Source organism: Leopardus geoffroyi, chromosome D4, assembly GCF_018350155.1.
Source record: "Leopardus geoffroyi isolate Oge1 chromosome D4, O.geoffroyi_Oge1_pat1.0, whole genome shotgun sequence".
Lineage (NCBI taxonomy): Eukaryota > Metazoa > Chordata > Mammalia > Carnivora > Felidae > Leopardus > Leopardus geoffroyi.
The window spans coordinates 4187240-4209381 of NC_059342.1; the positions used below are offsets into that span (position 1 = coordinate 4187240).

At 54.2% G+C, this 22142-nt stretch overlaps 1 protein-coding gene across 7 annotated transcripts in view; it reads right to left on the bottom strand.

Annotated features, from left to right (window-relative positions):
- Nucleotides 1-22142, bottom strand: part of AUH (AU RNA binding methylglutaconyl-CoA hydratase) — a 350873-nt gene that overhangs the window by 146141 nt on the left and 182590 nt on the right. The window contains exon 11 of one of the 7 annotated variants that reach the window (XM_045467662.1): nt 15890-17711. The exons of the other annotated variants lie outside the window; for them this stretch is intronic. Coding sequence (XP_045323618.1) covers nt 17598-17711 — 114 coding nt within the window. The 3' untranslated portion in view covers nt 15890-17597. Of the gene's footprint in view, nt 1-15889; nt 17712-22142 lie in introns of those variants that run through there. 7 annotated transcript variants of the gene reach the window in all.

The following is a 22142-nucleotide window of genomic DNA, read 5'->3' on the forward strand; positions in this document are numbered from 1 at the left end:
CTTCTCCTTTCTCTCTGTCCCTCCCCTGCTCACACTGTCTGTCTCAAAAATAAATAGACTTAAAAAATTAAAAAAAAAAAAAATTTAATTACCAAGCACTGGAAAAATCGTCTGGAGGTAGGAGTAAAGTATCAGTATGTTAAGCATGAGTCTGAATTTTCATTTCTGAAATTTTCAAAATAGTCAGTCAACATGGACCATTTACATAATGCAAAGTTACGAAAACAGCGTTATAGCCATAGCTCCCAGCGCCTCCTTTAACTTTGATCCCTGAACTGCGTCACTATTCAGGGTTGGCTCCCGTGTGACGCTTCTACAATTTTTGGGTCTGCATTTACAGATCACCAGAGTGCTTTCAGAAGGGAGGCAGAGCTTAGCAGACGGGGGGGGGGCAGGTGACACAGCGGGACGCCCGGGGGACCAGAAGCCAGCCAGCACTGAAGTGACCCTCCTCGGCAGCGTGTTGCCTGTCACTCCAACACTGACACACGCACGGAGTTAATGTGGACCAACAAGGGAGATGCGGGTTAGATCTGCACCCACTGCCGTGTTGGAAAGGCAAATGAGAAAAACGTACGGAAAGCGCGTCTGGCACAATTCAATGCCCTCGCGAAGGTCGCGTTGAGCCTCTGCCCAGATGCATGTTGCAGCCGTCTTGAAAGATGCTCTCAGACTGGAGGTGGGCTTTCTCCCTCCGCCCTCAGTGCCGAGCTGAGCCGAGCTGAGCCGAGCTGATGGCTGGTTTCCATTCCCACCGTCCCCCCCATGCCAGGAATTCCTCTGTGGACTCTCTGTCCGTTTCCACCCTTCTGAGCTCCCCTCTGCAGCCAAGGGGCTGGAAGTCTGCAGACAGAATGTCCTGGAAATGCTTCCAGCTTCCTGATGAGCCACTGGTGGGAGACTGGAAGGGAAGGGAGGGAAAAGTTCCTTCGTCGTCCTCCTGGGCCCTGCATCCAAAGTGACCGGTGTCCTTATAGGAAGAGGGACATTTGGACACAGACACTCGTGGAGAAATGCCGCGTGGCCACGATGCTGCCAGCCGCTGGAGGAATGCCAGGGACTGACTGTTCCAGGGCCCTGGGAAATAGCGGCTTGCAGTGCACTGGCCACCACGTGTCGGGGGGACACCCCTCCCCAGAGGTGAATCCTGAAGTTCAAACAGCTAAGCAGTCGCCAAGAGCCCCGAGAGAGAAAGAGAGAGAGAGAGGCTTCCCCCCACAGTAGACAGAAGTCAGTTATTTCTCAGAAACCCTGGCATAGCTAAGACACTAGCATACGCTTCTTATCATCCAGTTAGTCAACGATTGACGGAACATGTATTAGGTGACATCTTGCCAGATGTGTGGGCCGCACAGACAAATTGCTTCCGGTTCCGCTTTTGGGATGCTGGCGGGTTAACGTAGCTGGTACTTGTAGGTACTTTGCTAGTTCCTAGGACCAAACCAAGTAGCTAGGGATTGATGCTCTTCACCAAATATCGCCAGCTGTCTGCCTTGGCACGTGTAGGGCGACACTTCCCGAGGCCCCCAGACGGAAGCCCACATGACTGCCTCTGGCCCCCGGGCTGCTGGCAGAGCAGTGTGTCTGCCTTGAAGAAAGAGCAGGCCAGCGTGAGGTCCTCCACAGCCCTTTTCCCTCTGCTTGACGATGGCCCCAGTTGAGGCAGTACCATCCCATCAGCCTGGGTGACTGAGTGACTGTCACGGCCCATGGCGGACACACAGCATGAGCAAGAAAAGAAGTCTCCTCTCTGAAGGGGCTCTTGTCACCGTAGTGTCACCAGCATACGTTGGCTGCCCCAACAAGAAAGACCCAGTATCTATCTGCTTTTCAGATGCTAATGGTTCCCTAAAGGAAAACGTACACGTAAATAAAGGGAGTTCATACATATGCAGTTACTAACTGGCACAGAAGTCTGTTGACAAGAATGGGATAGCGTTGCAGGAAGGGAGAGAAGTTTTCCTTTCCTAAGAAGGAGTTTTCCATCTTAGGAAACTTCTAGAGGAAAGTCCCGCTCAGTGGAACGGAGGAGGCAGACACACAAAATGGCACCCAGGATGCTGGCTGATGGGCACCAGAAGAGAAAATGGGCAGGGTCCCGTAGTGCCTGAGACTGGCCGAGGGCTGGGAAGTCTCCTGGGGACTGGCATTTGGACGGGGTCTCAATGAGCAAGCCGAGCTCAAGTCAGTAGGTAAGATATCCTCTCATCTTATAGGAAGCAACACATCCAGCATTAATATACATGGATCTGTATCTATATCTACATATACCCCTCCTCCATCTATCCATCCATCCTTCCTTCCAACCATCCATCATTCGTCCATCCCTCTATCAAACTATCTATTCATCCGTTCATCCATTTATCCTTCTTTCCTTTCCCTTTCCCTTCCTTCCTTCCTTCCCTCCTTTTCCTTCCTTCCTCCTTCCCTTCCTTCCTCCCTTCCTTCTTTCCTTCCTTCTTTTCTTCCTTCCTTCCTTCCCTCCTTTTCCTTCCTTCCTTCTATTCATCTATCCATCATCCATCCACCCACCCATCCGTGCACGAACATGTCCTCCTGCTCCAGTGGTGTCTTCCTCGTTTGCCAAAGAAATAAAGCCTTGATGTTGTACTTTGTTGACATACCAGGTAAAAACTGCCTTCTACTCAGCAATGCAAATACAGCCCCTTAGTTGCATCAAGACTGACGGATGGTGTGGCCCTTGGCTGAGCTGGAGAGCGCAGGAGGGAAGCAGGAGGGCCAGGAGGAGGGGGTGCTCAGGTGCAGCCCCCGGGGGACACCCGTGGGGTGTGTGCCAGGGGGCTCAGATGCCGGGTGCAGCAAAGCTGGGAAGGAGAAGAGGGCTCCAGAAGGCATCCGGGGAGCCTGTGTGGACGGGGTGAGTAAGAGCTCTGGACATGCTTATTTTATGAACAAGGAGGTGGACACCCAAGAGAGGATGAGACATCAGACAAAGTGACAGAAAAGAGAATGCCAGGAGCACAAAGCTTTGAGACCGTGTCCTTTGGAAGCAGACTTTATGATACCATCTGATGGGTCTGATGACAGAGAGAGTGGAGACGTTTTAAGGCCAAAAAAAAAAAACAAAACCTCACCATCAGGCAATTTTTTTTTTAATTCTACTTCATGTTTCCCCTTCCAAATTGAGATATAATTGACATGCATCACCGTGTGAGTTTCATTAACATATCCTGTGGAGTGGTCACCAAGGGCAGTTAACATCCATCACCTCATAGATACAGTGAAAGAAAAAGCATGAAAAGCAAAAAACATCCTTCCCCTTGAGATGACAACACTTAGGATCTACTGTCCTCTACATCCCTCGGCCGTGCTGGCTGGACGCGTCACGTGGCACATCCCACCCCTGGTTCCTGTTTCTCTTGTGACCACAGATTGTACCCTTTGACCACCTGCCTCCGAGGTCTCCTCCACCCCATCCCTGCCTCTGGGAACCACAATTCCGATCTCTTTTTCTATGTGTTTGTTTGTTTTTGGTTTTGGGAGGCAGGGGAGTGGGGGGGGGAGGGTTGGTGTTTTTTCGTTTGTTTGTTTTGGGTTTTTTCTCGTTCCGCATAGGAGAGATCACACAGTATTTGTCCTCCTCTGTCTTAACTTATTTCACTTCGCATAATGCCCTCAAGGTTCACCCATGTTGTCGCAAAGGCCAGAATTTCATTTTTTAATGGCTGAATAATATTCGCTGAGACAGACAGACAGACAGATAGGTTTTTATCCATTTATCCATTAATGGACAAGTTTGTTTCCACGTCTTGGCTTTTGGAAGTAATGCTGCTGTGAATGTGGAGATGTAGATATCGCTTCAAAATCGTATTTTCATTTCTTTTAGATGTACACCCCGAGATGGGACAGCCGGGTCACAGGGTAGTTGAGGAGCCCCCCGGAGTGTCTCCAGAGCGGCTGCAGCGGCCTGCGTTCCCACCATCAGCGCACGAGGGCTCCGTTCCCACATCCTCCCCAGGAATTTTTATATCTTGTCCTTCTGGTGATGGCCGTCCCGACAGGCACGAGGGGAGAGCTCACTGTGGTTTTGATCTGTGTTTCCCACGTGGCTAGTAATGTTGAGCATCTTTTCACGTTCCCATCGGCCATTCACGTATCTTCCTTGGAAAAACGGCTCCTCAGATCCTTTGCCCCTTTTTTAAAAAATGTAAGTCACACCCCGTAAGTTACTTTCATGGCCCGATCGTGGATCCAAATCCACATTCTGGACAACACCACTGGGGTATATCCCCAGACCACCAGGGAAGCCTGCCCCACCCCCTTCCACCTGAAGGTCTCCTGTGAGCACTGTCCTCCCGTGCAGGCAAATCCGAAGAAATAGGCAGGTGGTCTGGCTGGGTCTGTTGTGCCTGGGGAGGAGGGGGAGGGCGACGCGGAAAGGAAAGGGTGCGTATGTCCGGACTGACCCCCAGGTCCGGGGACCCTTTGGTGCTGTTATTCCAGCTGAGATCACCAGGCTGTACCATTTCACGCTCATCGGTGTGCCCAGGTGGCCTCAGCCCCCTCCCTGAGGTACCGGGAGAGCCTGTCCTGGCTCCAAACCCTGCAGGGCAGGGACCAGGGACCCGCCCACCTGCCAGAGCCTGACTCCCTTCTCCTGCAGCCCTTTGCCCAAACCTCCTTATATAAAAGAACAAAAATCAAAACACAAACCAAGGCACAAACAGGAGGCTGGGTGCTCCCTAACCCCGGGCAAGGGCCCTCTCCCCACCGAGGCAGAACCGCTCTGCTGCAGACCGAGATCCAGCTGCCTTCGCGTTTTTTCTTTTGTTTCCGTTTCTGTTTTAAGCTTGACGTCGATCCACAAGAACGTTTTGGGCAAATCGAAAAGCAGCGTGGAACTTAGATGCCGGCTTGGTGGCCGACGCACTGCACACACAAGGCTCCGTGGAAATGACGGCAGGCCGCTTGGGAACCACTGCGGCCCCTCCTCCACCCGGCACCGAACTGCTTACCAGGCGGGAGAGGATCGCCATTAAGGGTCAGAAATGATGCCTGGAGATTTTCAGTTGACGTATCTCGCATTCTGTGGAGGCAAGTGTGTTCTTTTTTTTTTAATTTTTGAAATTCATTCATTTCTGAGAGAGAGACAGAGCATGAGACAGGCAGGGGCAGAGAGAGAGGGAGACACAAAATCCAAAGCAGGCTCCAGGCTCTGAGCTGTCAGCACAGAGCCCAACGCGGGGCTGGAACCCACGAATCATGAGATCATGGCCTGAGCTGAAGTCAGTTGTTCGACCGACTGAGCCCCGCAGGCACCTCGTGTGAAGGTCAGCGTGTTCTAATAGGTTTACACGGGAATGCACTCATGGGGCCCCCGGGGCCGTGTCTCAGGAAAATCCCTAGGATCTGCCTCTCTCTCTCTGTGTCTGTCTCCCCCCCTCTCTCTTTTCCCTCTCTTTCTTCTGTGCTTGCGTTCTTTCAGGAAGGAGCGTTTGGTCCAACTAAGGGGAACTAGGAGGAGCCTCTTGGAGGAAGGGGCATTTAGGTTGGGGTCGGAAGAATCACTTCCAGTGGGGGAAGCGTTTCGGGCTTTGAGGAAAACCTGGAAGGGCAGGAGGATTTAGGGCAGCTCCTTTGGGAAGTCGAAGGGTCCCGGGTCACGGCAGCGTGCACGGGTGGTGGGAAGGTGGGCAACACAGGACACAGGAGGGCTGCGGCCCGAGCCCAGAGGAAGCCTCCATCTGCGGGCAGTGAGGAGCAGTTAGGAGATTATCCAAAGGGAGCAAGCCGACCCCTGTGTTACAAAACACGCATGTTGGTGGCACCACAGAGCAGGGACAGCTGGAGGCAGGATGGGGGTGGCTTACCAAACTCTATGGGCCAGAGTTAGGGGACTGGAGTGCCCCGAGCCCCCTGCTCTCCAGAAGCTACCCACGGACACGCCCTCATCCATGTGACAGCCCGGCAGGTGAACCAGGAGAGGGCAGAGCCCCAGGCACAGCCCATCCGGACCCAACAAAACGGTCCCAACGGCCAGCATCTCTGGGAGTAACTGTCACACGGTGTTTCTATTTCCCGTCTCCAAGTACAAAGACAACCGACGAGAGGATGTGGGTGGAGGAGATCGAGTCTTCACTGCAAATTTCTGTGATTGGAGGTCCTTTCGATGGTCTTGGTGGCATAGCACTTACCGGGGAATAATCAAGCCTTGAGATTTCGTCTAGTCACGCATAGTGAGTCACGTATGCTGTGGGCCCGTCACAGAATTACAGGCTTTGCTTTCAACGCGCGGCTTGTAGACCCTAACATTCCCTTCAAATCAGTCACCAAGATGGAACCTTGCGTGTCCCTTCCCCCGGGGGGGGGGGGGGAGGAGTGTGTCTCCAGAGATGCCCAGGGTCCCTGCCCCCAGCTGCCCTCTGCGGCCACCCCAACATCATGCCAGGGCAGGCCCCGTGACCCACTCGAGAGGTGGGTCTAGACCTAGAAGGCCCGGCAAAGTCCATATTTGTGTTTTCAGGAGTCCTTGGCGACCGTGTGAGACAGGAGACAGGAAATCACGGCGTTCAGACAAATCCGGCCCCTGACGTGTGTTTCTGTAAATAAAGTTTTATTGTAACAGCCATGCCTAATGGCCCACATATTTGTTCTGTGGCTGCTTGTGGTTACGACAGTAGGGCCGAGTCCTTGTGACGGGGGCCATGGGGCCCCAAAGGGTAAGATATCTGCTCTCTGGCCCTTTCCAGAAAAGCCTGCCAAACGCTCACGTAAGAAGCCCATCTACCACATGGAGAGGCCCAGCGGTTCTGTGTACGGGTCACGGCACCAGGGGACTGGTCTCCAGGAAGACAGAACGCCCCGCGGAGCAGGGGCGAGAGAACGGCAGCTCCGAGTCACTGTGTTGGGCAATTGATTACACAGCCACCTCTAACTGGAACCCCTCCTCCCGCCCCCGTCCCCGCCCCCGCCCCCCAGGACGGCCGGGCTGTGGCCGTGAAACGGGATGACAAGATCAGACACAAGGCGTGGCTGGACACTCATTCCCGGCACCGTCCAATAGGACACCTGAGTGGCCGCGGAGCTTTTCTGGAGAAATAGAGCAACTCATGGTGAAACCAGCTCTAAACCACACACTTCTGTTTCCTTCACCTTGTACGTCATCCCCACCGTCGGCAACAGTTTGACCACACTTTGGTCTGTGGGCTCCTGCCTTTTAAATGCATCTTATCGTTACGAATGCGGTACGGGTACCCGAAGGGTCGCCCAGGACGGAAACTCCTCCCCTGCCACACAGAAGCCACGTGGGCTCCTTGCACCCAGTTCTAGAATGTCTTCTTAAAGAGACAAGCCGGTCGCTGAACCTGTCTTTAAAGAGACGAGAAGCGCCATGAATCCAGCCTCGGTTTTCGAGGTTGGCTCGTAAATCCATCAGTTACACCTGTTCCCGGCTAAGTGACAGTCAGAACACACTCTACTTGTCGCATTTCCTCGACAGCATCTTGACAGAGGCTCAGTGCCCTCTCCCTCCTGCTGGAGAAGCCGCTGCTTACGAAAGGCAAATGGCAGGTCGTGGTGGGTGACGCAGGGGACGCCTGTCGTCAGCACGACTGCCCACCAGGACAGTTGGCCCCCTCCCCAGAGGGCGGGTCAGGCAGGAGGCCCCAAGGACGCGTGCACCTCGAGGCCAGAACCACATGAACCATGTTGTGTGACAAAGGGAAATCTGCAGACATGACTGAGGTTATAGGCATTTTTTTAATGTTTATTTGTTTTTGAGAGACAGAGACAGAGACAGAGACAGATCACCAGCAGGGGAGGGGCGAGAGAGAGGGAGACACAGAATCGGAAGCAGGCTCCAGGCTCTGGGCCGTCAGCACAGAGCCCAATGCGGGGCTCGAACCCGTGACCCGTGAGATCATGACCTGAGCTGAAGTCGGACGCTCAACCCAATGAGCCACCCAGGCGCCCCTAAGGTTACAGACTTCAGTAGAGATTATCCCGGACTTCTGGGAGGGCCCAATTCCATCACACACACACCCCCGATGCCCAGAAAGCTCTTTCTGGCTGGAGGCGCAAACGTGTGACAGAAGGTGGCTTCAGAAATTGCCAAGTGTGACAGCGACTGGGTTTGGAGAGGCTGGGGTAGCATGAGGAAGTGGGGGGGGACCCCAGCCGCCAGGACAGGCCTGTGAACAAGGCACTCCCGGGCCACAGGGGGGCTCCTGGGACACTGTCCCCCGAGCAAGGCTTGACCAGCGTCCCTGTGGGGCAGCACAGTCTCCGGGCCCCTTGGTCCCCACTGAAGAAAGTTCTGCTCGTCACGCTGTCGTCTCCTCCTACGGAGATGCAGGGCATCACCAGGAATCCACAAGCACCGATGCTTCTGGTTTTCGGGAATGAGTGAGTTCTTTCAGAGAAAAGGAAAGTGCCCCCTTTCACTGCACACCCACCCACAAAGCAATGCCTGTCTGCATTCCCCTGCTCACCAAGGTGTACCTTATGCTAGAAGTTTCTATCCTATACCATTGTAAACTATCAGTGTTTGGTCAGCATGGTGGTGCCCCCACCGTCCCTGGAAGGCACTGCGGTCCCCCCACCGTCACTGGAAGCCATCGCGGTGCCCCCACCATCACTGGAAGCCATCACAGTCCCCACACCATTACTGGAAGCCATCACAGTCCCTTTTCTGGAGCCCAGGGGTGTTGTTGCCCAGGCAACCAAGAGGCCTTCCGACTGACTCAACCACACAGATGCTGCAGCTCCCGCCATTCTCTTGGGCCTGTGTCCCGTCCTCTCCCACTGCCCGGCCACCTGCCCACCACGGCTGTCCCTTGCTGCCTCCCAGCTCACAGGGTGCCCCCTTCACCCTTCCCATGCAGCCTTCTGGGCCCAGCGGACAAAAGATGGACAGGGGGCGGCTGTGTAAGCGTTGACCCACCACAGGTGAACCCTCTGTCCCCCCACCTGCCTGGACAAGGAGGCGCCCTGGCAACCGTCGCCCTGTCTCACGTCTGGAAACATTGGATCAGGCCTCGAGCGGGCCTGCGCTGAGCTCCCTTGGGGGAAACGGAGGCAGGAGGGCAGGAGAGGGCTGGAGGGAGCTGGGTACACAGGACAGTTAACGCTGGATTTTACTCTTGTAGAACCTCTATTATTCCACCTACTAGTATATGCTGGAGGTGAAAGAATCAGTTCCCGCAAGAAAGAACAATTAACTACCTAAAATCACAGTACCTCAAAATGCATGTAGACCTTGTCTCACACCCAGGGCTCAGCTCTGTTCTAACGCTGTTCGTCTCCCAATATCTTAGCCCTGCTCGCCCCTGCTTCCTGGCTGCAGGGGCTCCAGCCGAAGAGACCCCGGGAGGCAGGGGGGCCGGAGTGCGACCGCCCCAGTGACCCTGGCCCGGGGCTTCCCTCCTGAGCCGCAGGTGGCCACCGTGGGTGCTGTGGACGCCTGGGGTTCCCCCGGGGACTCATTTTGGGTTCTGGAGGACCATTCTGCCCTGCGGTGGCTGTCACAGAAAGTGCTTGGCTGACGCCTTGCAGTGCTGTGTTCCTACCAACAAGCCTTGGCTCTCTGCCTGCCCCCATCCCAGGCACTGACTAGGTGGCCACCCTGCCCTTCCTGCCTCGGGATCCTGGGGGAAGGGGTGCCCAGCAGGACCCAGGGCAGGACAGAAGCCTGGACACCAGCAGGGCCCCTGACCTCCCTGACAGTGGGTGATAGAGCGGTTGGAATGGGAGCTGGGAGAGGGGCACCTGGGTAGCTCAGTTGGTTAGGTATCCAACTTCCACTCAGGTCATGATCTTTCGTTGAGCCCCGAGCCAGGCTCTGTGCCGACAGCTCGGAGCCTGGAGCCTGCTTCCGATTCTGTGTCTCCCTCTCTCTCTCTGCCCCTCCCCCATTTGCTTTCTCTCTCAAAATTGAACAAATGTTAAAACAAATTTTTTTAAGGAAAAAAAAGAAAACTGGGTGAGAACAGAGTGAGGGTCTGTCCTGACCTGGAGGGCCACAGCCAGGCAGGCCTTGAATGACCCTGGTTATGTGTGGGCACCACCCCCTACATGGCCAGCAAGGCCCAGCATCAGGCCAGGCCAGGTCTGCGAGCAGCTCCCAGGCTCAGGGCTGGCCCATCACGGCCACCCAAGGACCCAGGGGGACAAAGGCTCCTCCTGGCATGAGGGAAGGGAGGAGGGACGTCAGACGAGGCTCAAGTTCTCCATCACAACATTCAACCGCGCCACCAAAGCACGGAAAGAGCCAAAGACGATGTGTAACGAATGTTTGTGGCTGTGTCCCAATAAAACTTTATTCACAAAAAACAGCGGTGGGCCACGTTTGGCCCCCAGGCTGTAGTTTGCCAGTTCTTGGCTTAGGCAGTGCTTCTCAAACTCCGATGGCCTCGGGTCACCCAGGGAGCTTGCTAAAACGAAGATTCTGACCAAGCAAGTTTGAGCACAATGCTGTCCCTTTTTTTTTTTTAAGTGCACTTAAAAATTTCCTGACGGTAACGTTTTTTAAAAGTTAAAAGAAACAAGGGACATTCATATTAATAGGATATTTTATCTAAGTCAAAATACTCAAGATATTACTATTTCATCCAGGTGCACTAATCAGTCCCAGTGACTGGGGTGATGGATGGCGGAGGCCAGCGTGAGGCCTGAGACTCTGAATTTCTGATAAGCTCCCATGATGCTGCCGGTCCAGGGACGATGTTTTGTTGCCAGGGCCTGGAGAGCCCTCCCTCCTACCTGGGCATACCGGGCAGTTGTGTAGCTTGGCACAATTTTCTGCAGAAGAGTCGGCAAATTGCACACCTACCCTAACACGATGTGAATGTTTAAGCTCAGAGCTTCGGGAGCATCCAGCCCCAAGTTCATCGATGCCATCACCGTGTGATCCCCATCAACTAACATTCTCGAATGCTCTCATCCGCTGGTTTTACACAAAGCCCAGGAAAGGGGCTGCATCATACAAAGCATACAAAGGGGGGGGGGGGGCGTGTGGGTAGAGAATGGCAAAACACAAGGGTTGCGACCGTCTGTGTGGCAGGCCCTTCACGTGTAAAACGTGGTGTGTGTGAATGGCTCACACGATTACGGAGGCTGGGAGTCCTGCGTTCTGTCTGCAAACTGCAGACCCAGGGAAGTCGGTGGGGTGGCTCTCCGAACCGGAGGGCTGATGGTGCACATTCCCGTCCCGAGGCGGGAGTGGACGGTCCCAGCTCAGCAGGCAAACAGAGAGAAGCAGGTCCTGAGATGAAGGTCCACGGAAGGATCGACGAAGAAGAACTCCAGGAAAGACCGTGGCGGGATGGAGAAGAATCGAGAACAGGGGACAATTTGGGGCCAGTCCCCAGCGCGGCGGTGGGGAGCTTTCAGCCCGACCCTCGGGGGACCCAAGCAGACTCCGCACCTCCAGGAGCCTTGCCGGCCAAGAAGGCCACGGGTGAGGGAGGGAGCGGAGACCCAGACCCCCGGCCCCTCCTGTGCTCTGTGCCTCCGGCAAAGCAGCTCTCGCAGCCTGAGTTGCCCACAGGAGGTGTTGGCCACGGGAACAGCACGGAGAGCCCAGAGCAGGAAGGAGAAACGGGAACGCAGCCCAAGGGCGCCTGGCCAGACCCTCCACACTCGAGAACCTCCCAAGACCTTCAGCGCGGCAGGACCCCCATCATCTGGGGACCCGCTGCCCGGGGCGAGCTGTGGAGGCTCCTCTGTGCTTATTATGCACGAGGCCTCTGCACTCCTCTGAGCCTCACTCAGATCCGAGAGCTGGTGGCTCATTCACCCCCGTGAGTGTCGCTCCCTGGGGCACCAGTGTCCACACTGGCGCTGTGCCCCTTCAGGTGAACTCAGCTTCTTACTGTTAAACGTCTCTTGATCTCCGCGCAGAGCAATAAAACCTCTCCTCCTGGCAGACCACGCCACGGACAAGAGCAGTGTCCTTTTGTGATGTCACCCAACTAGGCGACGGAGTGGCTGGGCTGCCTCTGCCCGACCCTCTTCCCAGCTGTCCCTGCAGGTAGCTGGCATTGGACCTGGGCCCAGACTCCCGCACCCCCCAACCTCCCCCAATCTGCCAGGCAGCCTGTCACCGCCCTCATTGTGTGCCTTCATTAGCGTTCAGCCCCTTGAGTCTGTCTCCTCCTTCCCTATTTGCTGCTGGACTCTGGGTCTCGGGTGGTCAGGGGGCAGGAGAGCGTTGGGGACAGGCACAGGCCTCCCACCCGCCTCCGGTGCCTACGATCCCTGGGAATTTAACAGCCAAGGGAGACGTTCCAAGTCCGGCGGATGCCACACCGATTCGGGGCAGGAAGCCCGCCGCTGCTGCTGGGGCCGCGGGGCCAGATGGGGACACGTGCTGGAGGTGCCCTCACTGCTCCGCTCTGCTGGTCTGCTCCCCCCACCCCCGAATCCCTTCTCCCACAGGGTTCCTGCAGTTCAGCCCTGCCCAAGCTCCCCGGCAGCCCCAGGAGCCGTGCCTCGTTTCTCCAGAACCTCCTGCCCTCCCGCCTTCCTGCTGCGCGAGCAGAAACAACCGGGCGCTTTTGATCTTTGCCCTTCTTGTTTGCCCATCGTGCTGTGCTGCTGGGCCCCGCGTCTCTCCCTACCAGGGGCCTCCCTGGCCACTTCCTGGAGCTCAGGCTCCCCCCACAGCCCCCTCCCCCACCCCGCGGTCCCGGCCTCTGCTTCTAGAGCCTGTCACGGGAGGTCAGGATTTTCCCTCGTGGCTGGATGAGCTCCAAGTCCTTCCTTTGGCCACAGAGACCCGGCAGTGCGATCATACCCTGAGTGACCCTAAAAAAGGAGGAGGACGCTCAACAATCGGGCCGTGCCCCGCAGCGGGCACCAGACTTGCCGCCAGTCCTCCGCCCGTGGCCAAGCCCTCCGTCACAGACCCGTCGGACCAAGGCCTGTCCTGCAGCCTGCGCAGGAAGGGAGCCCACTCGCCTCCCGTGGTGCACGGTGACCACGGAAGAGGGTACACGACACGACGTGCCAGGGCCGAGAAGGGAGGGCAGGACCCACGCTCTAAAACCACAGCCCTGTTGTAGGAGCCGGGTGGTATATTTAGCAAAGCAGGATGTTTGTGGGCAAATCAACATTTTGCTGTAAATAAAATTTTGAGCTGAGGATTGCAGAAACTTCTTTAGCCTGTATGTTGCCGAGAAAGCTCTTTTCCTAAAACGAGCTCACTGTGACCCCTCCTGCGGAGAGCTCCCGTGCCCTTGTGATGAGGGGTGTTGTCCGGGGCTGGAGCCGGAGCCCGAGGAGTTTGGAGAAGCTTCTCCCTGGGTGGGCCGGCAAGCCTGTTCCTCCTCACATCTGTGCGCTGTGCCCCCCACTGGCCGACCGGACCCTGGCATCCAGGTCTTGTTGTGACTGGCTTCCACCGCATATAGTTCCGCGGTTGGGGCTCAGGATTCTTTACGTCAAGAGCTCCAGTGGACGGCTGGCCCCACACTGGGACTGACCGGTGGGTGACTGCGTGTATCTCAAGCCGTGTTGCACACACAACACACACACGGCACGTAGGAGGCGCTACTCCATCTCCAAACCTGCCTCTCCCCCACTTTTGCCAAAGTGTATTTGACTCGTTCCACCTGTGCCTGGTGGAGGAGAACCGTGCTGGGGAGACGCCGTGACTCTTCCCAAATTCCCGACCTGTGGGTTTGGGGGCAACACTAAATGGTTGTTTTAAGCCACTGACCCCGGGGCCGTTTCGTGCTGCAACAGATGACCAAAATACTGAGGACGTGAGTCTCAGGGACACTTCCCTGGGAGTCCTGATGGGAAATTCTAGGAAGGCTTCCTGGAAGACCTAGTGTCTCAGGGGGTGAGATGGGGGTGGGTGGGATGTTGCGAAAGAGACAACAGCGTGAGCGGAGGAGGGCCCGCGGGGAGAGGGAGTCGCGTTTTCCTGCGGATGCACAGACCCTGGGAGGACAGAGGGCAGATGGTGAAGACGTTGGCGGACATGAGCTTCTGCCTGAGACGCTCCGGAATGTGGCTGGGCTGAGACTGCACTGCGGATGAGAAGGAGCACCCAGCCATCACCCAGGGCCTCTAGGAGGATAGCAGAAGCGCCCTCGATGGCCCCGGGGTGGTCACACCAGCTCTGCCGTCTCTGACTCACGGAGACCACGGGTGTCCACACCAGCAGCCGGCGACGCGTTCATGTGCCGGTCAGTCTCTTCCGAGCGCTCCTTAGCCGAGCTCTGTGAGACGGTGGCTGGGGCACACAGACCCCACTCCAGTGCGGAAGACTGGGCATCTGAAGGCACAGGAGCCGCCCAGTGTCCCGTCTGGGGCACGAGTCCCGGAGGACGTCTGCAGGCCAAGAGGAGAGCTCACTGGAATGGAAGCTCCCGTGTCTGAGCCCAGAGACCCAGACCCTGCGGCAGGAGCAGTGCCGCCATGGGGCAGGGGCAGGGGGATTTAGGTCTAGATGGCCAACCTGGCCACACCCATGACATGCTGGGTTTACACCCGGTAAAAGCCACACTTCTGGGCAAAGGTGGGGTGCCGCTTCGGGAACTTCAGTGCCTCGGGGTCTACCTAAAATGGAGCTTCCGCATCGGGGGGCCCCAGATGGGTCCACGTCCCCAACAAGCTCCCAGGTGCATCAGTGCTGCCGCTGGCCCAGGAGCCATACCTGGAGCAGCCAGGATTTAGAGGACGTCTCCAAGAAGATGGGCCAGCATTTACCCGAATGCAGAAGGCTTTTCCCCAACATAAAAGGGGGAAAAAAACCAAATACGATTATATTCATTGTTCCAGGAAACAGCAATGAAATAGGAACAAATTACATGCTTTACTGCCGTCATGGTAGGATCAGCGCTGTGGGCCAGTGTTCTATAGCTCATGACAGTCACAAACTTAGCGGTATCAGATGACACCTGTTTACTAACCCGCGGCCCTCCAGGCCACAAGTCCCAGCGGGCTGGCCAGCTGCTCCGCTTAACGCCTCACGGGGTGAAGTCAAGGCTCTTGTCGGCTCAAGGCTGTTGTCAGGAGGCACGGGGAAGAATCGTTTCCAGGCTCCCCACTGCCTTGCAGCTGTGAACAGGACTCCCCACTTTCTTGCTGGCTGTCAGAGGTTGGGGGGGGGGGGGGCACTGCTCTCAGCAACCAGAAGCCACTCTCAGGTCCTTGTCCCACAGCCAGAAACAGACACTTCCCTCACATCACATCTCTAATGTCCCCTTCCGAGACCAGCCAGCGAAAACACTCTGCTCTTAAAAGATTGCCATGAGTTTAGGCCCACCCGCATAATCTCCCTATTTTCAGATGCAAATCCCTTTGCTGTGCAAAGTGACGTAGCCCTGGGAGTAACACCGGGGGAGCCAGGTCTTGGGACCCTCTTAGATTTCTGCACCACAAGCCAGAGATGCTACCTTAGGGAAAAACAAGCAAGTTGCAAAGATTTTCTTCTAGGACTTGCATGTCTATAAATTCGTGTACAGAGCAAGGGAAGGGTTGTGTTCCCCACCCCCTCCCCATACGGATTGTTTAAAAAACATTCATTTCCCTATTGGATTGAATGGGTATCTTTGTTAAAAATCAACTGACTACCTGAGTGTGGTTCTCTGTTACGTCCATCTGATTCGTATGTCCACACTACTTGATTCCTGTAGCTTTGTAGGAAGTCTGGAACTCAAGGGGTGTCTGTCCTCCAACTTTTAAAAAATTGTTTGGGGGGCGCCTGGGTGGCGCAGTCGGTTAAGCGTCCGACTTCAGCCAGGTCACGATCTCGCGGTCCGGGAGTTCGAGCCCCGCGTCAGGCTCTGGGCTGATGGCTCAGAGCCTGGAGCTTGTTTCCGATTCTGTGTCTCCCTCTCTCTCTGACCCTCCCCCGTTCATGCTCTGTCTCTCTCTGTCCCAAAAATAAATAAACGTTGAAAAAAAAAAATTAAAAAAAAAAAATTGTTTGGACCATTCTAGGTCCTTTGTACAGTCGACCTTCAAACAATGCAGAGGTTAGGGGTGACAGCCCCCTGTACAGAAATCCACAAAGAACTTTTGACTCCCCCAAAACTTAACTGCTAATAACCAACTGTTGGCAAGAAGTCTTACCATAACACAGTTGATTAACACAATATTTTGTATGTCATACATATTATATACTGTGTTCTTACCTATAAAGTAAGCTTGAGAAAAGAAAATGCTATTAAGGGGGCACCTGGGTGGCTCAGTCGGTTGAGCGTCTGACTTTGGCTCAGGTTATGATCTCATAGTTTGTGAGTTCGGGCCCCACATCAGGCTCTGTGCTGACAGCTCAGAGCCTGGAGCCTGCTTCGGAGTCTGTGTCTCCCCCTCTCTCTGCCCCTCCCCTGCTCATGCTCTGTCTCTCTGTCTCTCAATAATAAATAAACGTTAAAAATTTAAAAAAAAGAAAAAAATGCTATTAAGGAAAACATAAGGAAGAGAAAATACATTTACAGGACTAGACTATATTGGGAAAAAAAAAAAATCTGCATCTCAGTGGGCCCATGCAGTTCCAACCTACGTTGTTCAAGGGTCAATTATACTGTCAAGTGCATTTTAGAATTAGCTTCTCAATTTCTACACAAAACCCTGCTGGAACTTTTAGTGGGATTGCACTGAATCTACAGATCGATTTGAGGAGAACATGCGCCTTTGGGCAATGGGGTCTCTCAATCCAGGAACTTGGCACATCTCTCCATGTATTCCAGTCTTTTAAAATGTCTCTCTCAACGGTGCTCTGTCGTTTTCTGTGACCAGGAGTTGCACATCTTCTGTTCAATGTGTTTTTAACTATTTCATTTGCTGTTACAAATGGAATTTTTTTAAAATGTCATTATTCAATTGTTTGCTGCTAGCGTATGCATGTGCAGTTTAATTTTGTATATTAGCCGTGTATCCTGCAACTTAAACTAGTGGCTTTCTACTGGTAGATGCTTTGAGCTCTTCGGTGTAATCCTGCTTAAATCATGTTTAAATTGAGACAGTTTTACTTCTCCCCTACCAACTATGTCTTTTACATCCTTTTTTTTGTTTTACAGCCATAGTTCTTAGGGAGATGACTACAGTGATAAGAGAGAGCATGCTTCCTTATCTGGTTCCTGATCTTAGAGAGAAAGTACTCACTATTTCAACAGTAGGTATAGTATTGTGTTAACTCTAGGTTTTTCACAGATGCCCTTTATCAGATGAAAGAAGTCCCTTTCTTTTTTTATGTTGCTTAATTTTCTAGAAAAAAAAAAACAACAACTGCACAATCACAGTAAGAGATGTTAACCTTCCTCTCTCAGCAGTGTGTCGATCAGTTCGAAAAAGTGTCCGTAGGCACGTACAACTGGACACCGCCATTTACTTCAACCCAATTGCTATTTCTACATCATCTCGTGTTCTTTTCAGGTACACATAAAAACCTACATACACATGGCACAAGTCTCAAAAAATGCAGAAGGTCTGTAAGTACACGACGCAGATTCTCTGATCTCGCCCGAATTAAATTAGGAATCAGTAGCTAAATGGTATCCAGGAAAACCGCCAATATTTGGAAACTAAAGGGTACACTTCTAAATAACACGCGTTTCAAAAAAGGAAGTTGCAAATAGCTTAGAAAATATCTCAAGCCCAAGTGGTAGTGAAAATCCATCATATCAAAACGGGGTGCCGCGAAGGCCGTGGCAAAAGGGACTTCTACAGGTTTCAATGCCTGCGTTAGAAAAGAGGGAGAGTCTGAGATCAATGATTGAAGTGTCCACCTCAAGAGCCTAAAAAAGAAAGTAAACAAAGTAAACGCAAAATAAGTGGAAGGAAAGAAATAATAAAGAGCAGAAATCAACAAAACAGAAAACAGACATTAGCAAGACGTTCCAAAGCGAGATTCTAGTGTTTTCAAAGCAACAAAGTAGGTAAGCTCATACTCAGACTAATCAAGAAAATATTATAACAGAACATAAACCACTGATATCAAGCATAAAAGACTGGTTATCACTTGGATAACCAGGATAGGATAGATATTGAAAGGCTAAGAAGCCAATTTTGTGAATGACTTTATCCCAATCAGCTTGCTAACTTCATGAACTGGGCAATCTCCATGAAAATTGTAACTTACCAAAGTTTGGACAAGCTCAAAGAGAAAATGGGAAGAGTCCTGCCTGTTGTCATAAACCCTCCCAGCAAGGAAACCCCAGGCCCCCTCAGGTTCATAGATGAACCCCATCAAATGTTCAAAGAAGTGATAACACCAAAACGTATGCAACAGAGAAACAGAGAAAGAGGGAACACATCCCACTGTGTTTCTGAGGCAAGCGTAACATCAACACCAAAACATAACAAAACATTACCAAAAATGAAGGATTGCTTTTAAAGCACTAAAGTCAACACGGTAGCGCTCCGGAGAGTCTCAGAGTTGCCCAGCCCCATTGCAACACAAATGACTAACTTAAGCCAATGAGAACGAACTTCAACTCCTGACATTATGATATTAAAGTTCGTTCCACAATGTCTTTTGAGAGTTGGCCATGTTTGGTAACGAAGAGTCTTTTCGTTTTTATGTTTTAAAAATATTTTAATGTGTTTTTTTCTTTATTTTTGAGAGAGAGAGTGAGAGAGAGCTGAGGAGGGGCAGAGAGAGAGGGGAACAGAGAATCCTAGCAGGCTCTGCACTGACAGCACAGACCCCGGTGTGGGACTCAATCCCAGGACCCATGAGATCATGACCTGAGCTGAAATCAAGAGTTGGACACTTATCCGACTTCAGCCAGGTCACGATCTCGCGGTCCGTGAGTTCGAGCCCCGCGTCAGGCTCTGGGCTGATGGCTCAGAGCCTGGAGCCTGTTTCCGATTCTGTGTCTCCCTCTCTCTCTGCCCCTCCTCCGTTCATGCTCTGTCTCTCTCTGTCCCCAAAAAAATAAATAAACGTTGAAAAAAAAAAAAAAAAGAGTTGGACACTTAACTGATGGAGTCATCCAGGCACCCCAAAGAATTTTTTTAAAAGAAAAAAATGGGGCACCTGCGTGGCTCAGTTGGTTAAGCGTCTGACTATGGCTCAGGTCACGATCCCACGGTTTGTGAGTTCAAGCCCCACATCGAGATCTGCACTGACACATGCAGAGCCTGCTTGGGATTCTCGCTCTCTCTCTCCCTCTCTCTACCCCTCCCCAACTTGAACTCTCTCTCTGCCTCTGTCAAAATAAAAAAACTTAAAAAAAAAAAGAAAAAGAAAAAGAAAAAGAAATAACTCTGAGCAGAGAAACGCAGAAAATCATATTCCTGGCTTAGCAGAAATCCAAATATGGTAACGAGGACTCCAGAAAAACTGTGTTGGGAAGGGAACTAGAGAAGAACGACATGGCAGAGTCCAAGAGCGAAATGGGCCTGTGCTCCCTTTAATTGGCACGTGGTGCAGAATTTCTTACCTGTGTGTTAGTGGGTTCTTTGAAGAAAGCACCGCAACTCCTATTTTGACAGATGTTCTCGGTGTGGTTTCCACTCCCCAGCTAAGTGACCTTTCCGCTCACAAGACCCGCGACGGTAAAACCCGAGAACTTTCTTACCTAGTTATTCAGAACCAGCAGGTCACCCAGAACACAAGGCTCGTGGCCACGGGCGGCTCCCACCAAGTGCGCATCCCCGGGAGACAGGGACACAGCAGCTGCGGGAAACCAACGGGGACCGGGTTTCTGATTGGAAATTCGGGACCCCGTTCTGACAAAGGACCTGGCGGCCGGCAGTCTGAGGGCACCGGCGGTTCAGGGGAACCTGACGGTTCGTTCACGGTTGAGGCAGCGACAGGCTCGGAGAAGCGGCACGGGGGGCGGCCGGCGTCACCACCGCGTGGCCCGGGGCCCGAGGCCCACTCCGTGACGGGACCACGGGACGCAGAGAGGAGGGCTGAGGACTGTTGAAGCGCTCTGACACTGCTGTGCCATCACGATGCGGGCGTGCTTTTTCATCATTCAGGCTTGTTGCGTTTTACAAAAGTACTCATCCAAGCAGAGAACGGGCCCTTCCACACGGACTGGGTGTGATGCACTGTTCCGGAATGTGGGGTCCTCTGGCCGTGGCGGGGGCGGACCACAGGTAATGCGCCGATGAAGCGTCTAACGACACACTGGTGTTCAGAACGGGCTTGAATGCAGGCCGAGCTGCCCCTCGAAGTCCTGCTCGTCCCCCCCTCCGCCTTCCCCCCCGGGTTCTGGGGTGTACAGAGGGGCTGCGGGCCCGGTCAGGGCGCCTGGGGCGCACCTGAGCAGCTGGCTGCCGTCACATCATCACCGGCACCACGACAAAGAGGCAGTACGCGGCTGGGCGGGCTGGGTGCTGTGTGCACAGGGTCAGCAGCCCCTCACCGACCGGGCCCAGGCAGTTGCCGCGCGGGCAACTGTGCAGGGTCCTCGGCGGGAGGCCGGGGCGCGGAGGCCCGGCTCACGTCAAATCTCACGAGAGAGCTTGAAACTCGTTTGTTTTTCCAAGTCAGCCCCATGCTCCACTTAAATGTGGTTACTCACACACACCAACTGGAAATGACGCAGCTCTTCTTGTGCAATCCCCGCAGTGAGCATGTGCGAGTCCCGCGTCCTGGGGTCACACAGCCCCTGGCGATCGGCTCGATTTTCCACGTCCCAGGGGTTTTATTTTGTGAGGCTAACAGACTGTGGCCTGCATAGACTGCCCTGCCACACACGGCCCCTCTTTCCCTCTCGTTTTCAAGGACAGTCAAACCCCGGTGAACTTCGCTGTGATACATGATTTCCTGATAAACGCATCTTGGGGCTCGGCAGGCCTGCCCGCAGGTGTGTTTGCCAGGAAACAAGCCGTGTTTAGTTTCTGTGGTTTGGCAGGGAAATCTCCAAGCTGGGTGGATTTGGGGAAAGAAGGAACCAAACTCAGGCCCGGAGAAGGTCTGGCTGATAGGAAAGGATGCCGAGGTGCGGTCCTGGGCTCAGCCGGGCCAGCCGAGGCCTGGGCAGCCACAGGGTCCCGGCCAGAAAAGACTCTGGGCGCATCTGCACGGCTCCTTGGCCAAGGCCCTGGGTGGCCCCTCAGCGCCCCCTACTCCTATCAGCCCTGGGCTTAACACCCCCCAAGGAAGGGAGAGCCAGACTCCTTAGGGTGTGAAGCGGGCAGAACAGGACACGAGGCCCAGTGACACTGGCCTGTGTCCGTGGGGACCCACCACTGCATCGTTCCCCGCCTAACAGTTGGGATTTGCCCTTTGACCCTTCCTCACCCGGTGGGCCTCCCGGACCTGCCTGGGATCTCAGGGTGGCTCTCGGACAGGACACGCCGTGGTGGCATTTCAGGAGAGGCAGGTGAGCCCCTGCTGCTCCCCAGGGTGTGTGGGGTGGTGACAGATAGCAGGTCAGTCCGCAGGGAAAGCTCGTTTGTCACAAAGGGGAAGTCACCGGGCATCCCAAGGCTTATGGTTGTCGGACAGCAGTAGGATCAGGGCCGTAGAGCCGCTGAAATCAACATTATTTATGTAAAGATAACACGAGCTGTGGGGGGCGTGGGTGGGGGGTAGGACGAGTGGTCACTCGTGGTCTCTGGGCTGTGGTGTCTCAGGCCTCCCCAGTACCACCGGAAATTCACTGTGCTGGGCATCCCCCGGCATCAGGGGCAATCACGTCCCTCACCCTCATCCCCGGAAGCTGCCCATCGCCACGAAGCAGATGGGGCTGAGGGGGTGGGGAACCTGCAGGTGGACAGAGACGAGAGTCCATCCAGCCACGGTCCTCAAGGAGCTTCGAAGGGAGATCATTTTTATTTTTAAGTATTTGGGGGGGGGGGGTGTAGGGACAGAGAGAGACAGACAGAGGATCAGACCACTAACTACAGGTGTCCACAACATGAGCGGGGAAGAAGGGCCACGAGAGAAGACAGACGGGCAGGTCGGCCCCCCACAGCTTGCGGAGGACTCAACACAGACCAGGTCCCAGCGGATCCAGGGTCAGGCTGGTGACTCTTAACCTCCCGATGTTGGTCCCACTCGGGGCCTCTCTCCCATTTATACTGTCACCCTGAGTTCTCGGTCACCAGTTCTGTGCTCCTCCTGGGCGCCTAGAGTGCCCGCTGCCCCTCCGACTACAGCTTGCTCTGCGCCCACTCCGGCCACGCTGGCTGGTGCATCACTTCCCGCGAGGCCGTGCGCTGTCTGCGGAGTGAACCACGCTCCGGAAGTAACGAGTGCAGATCAG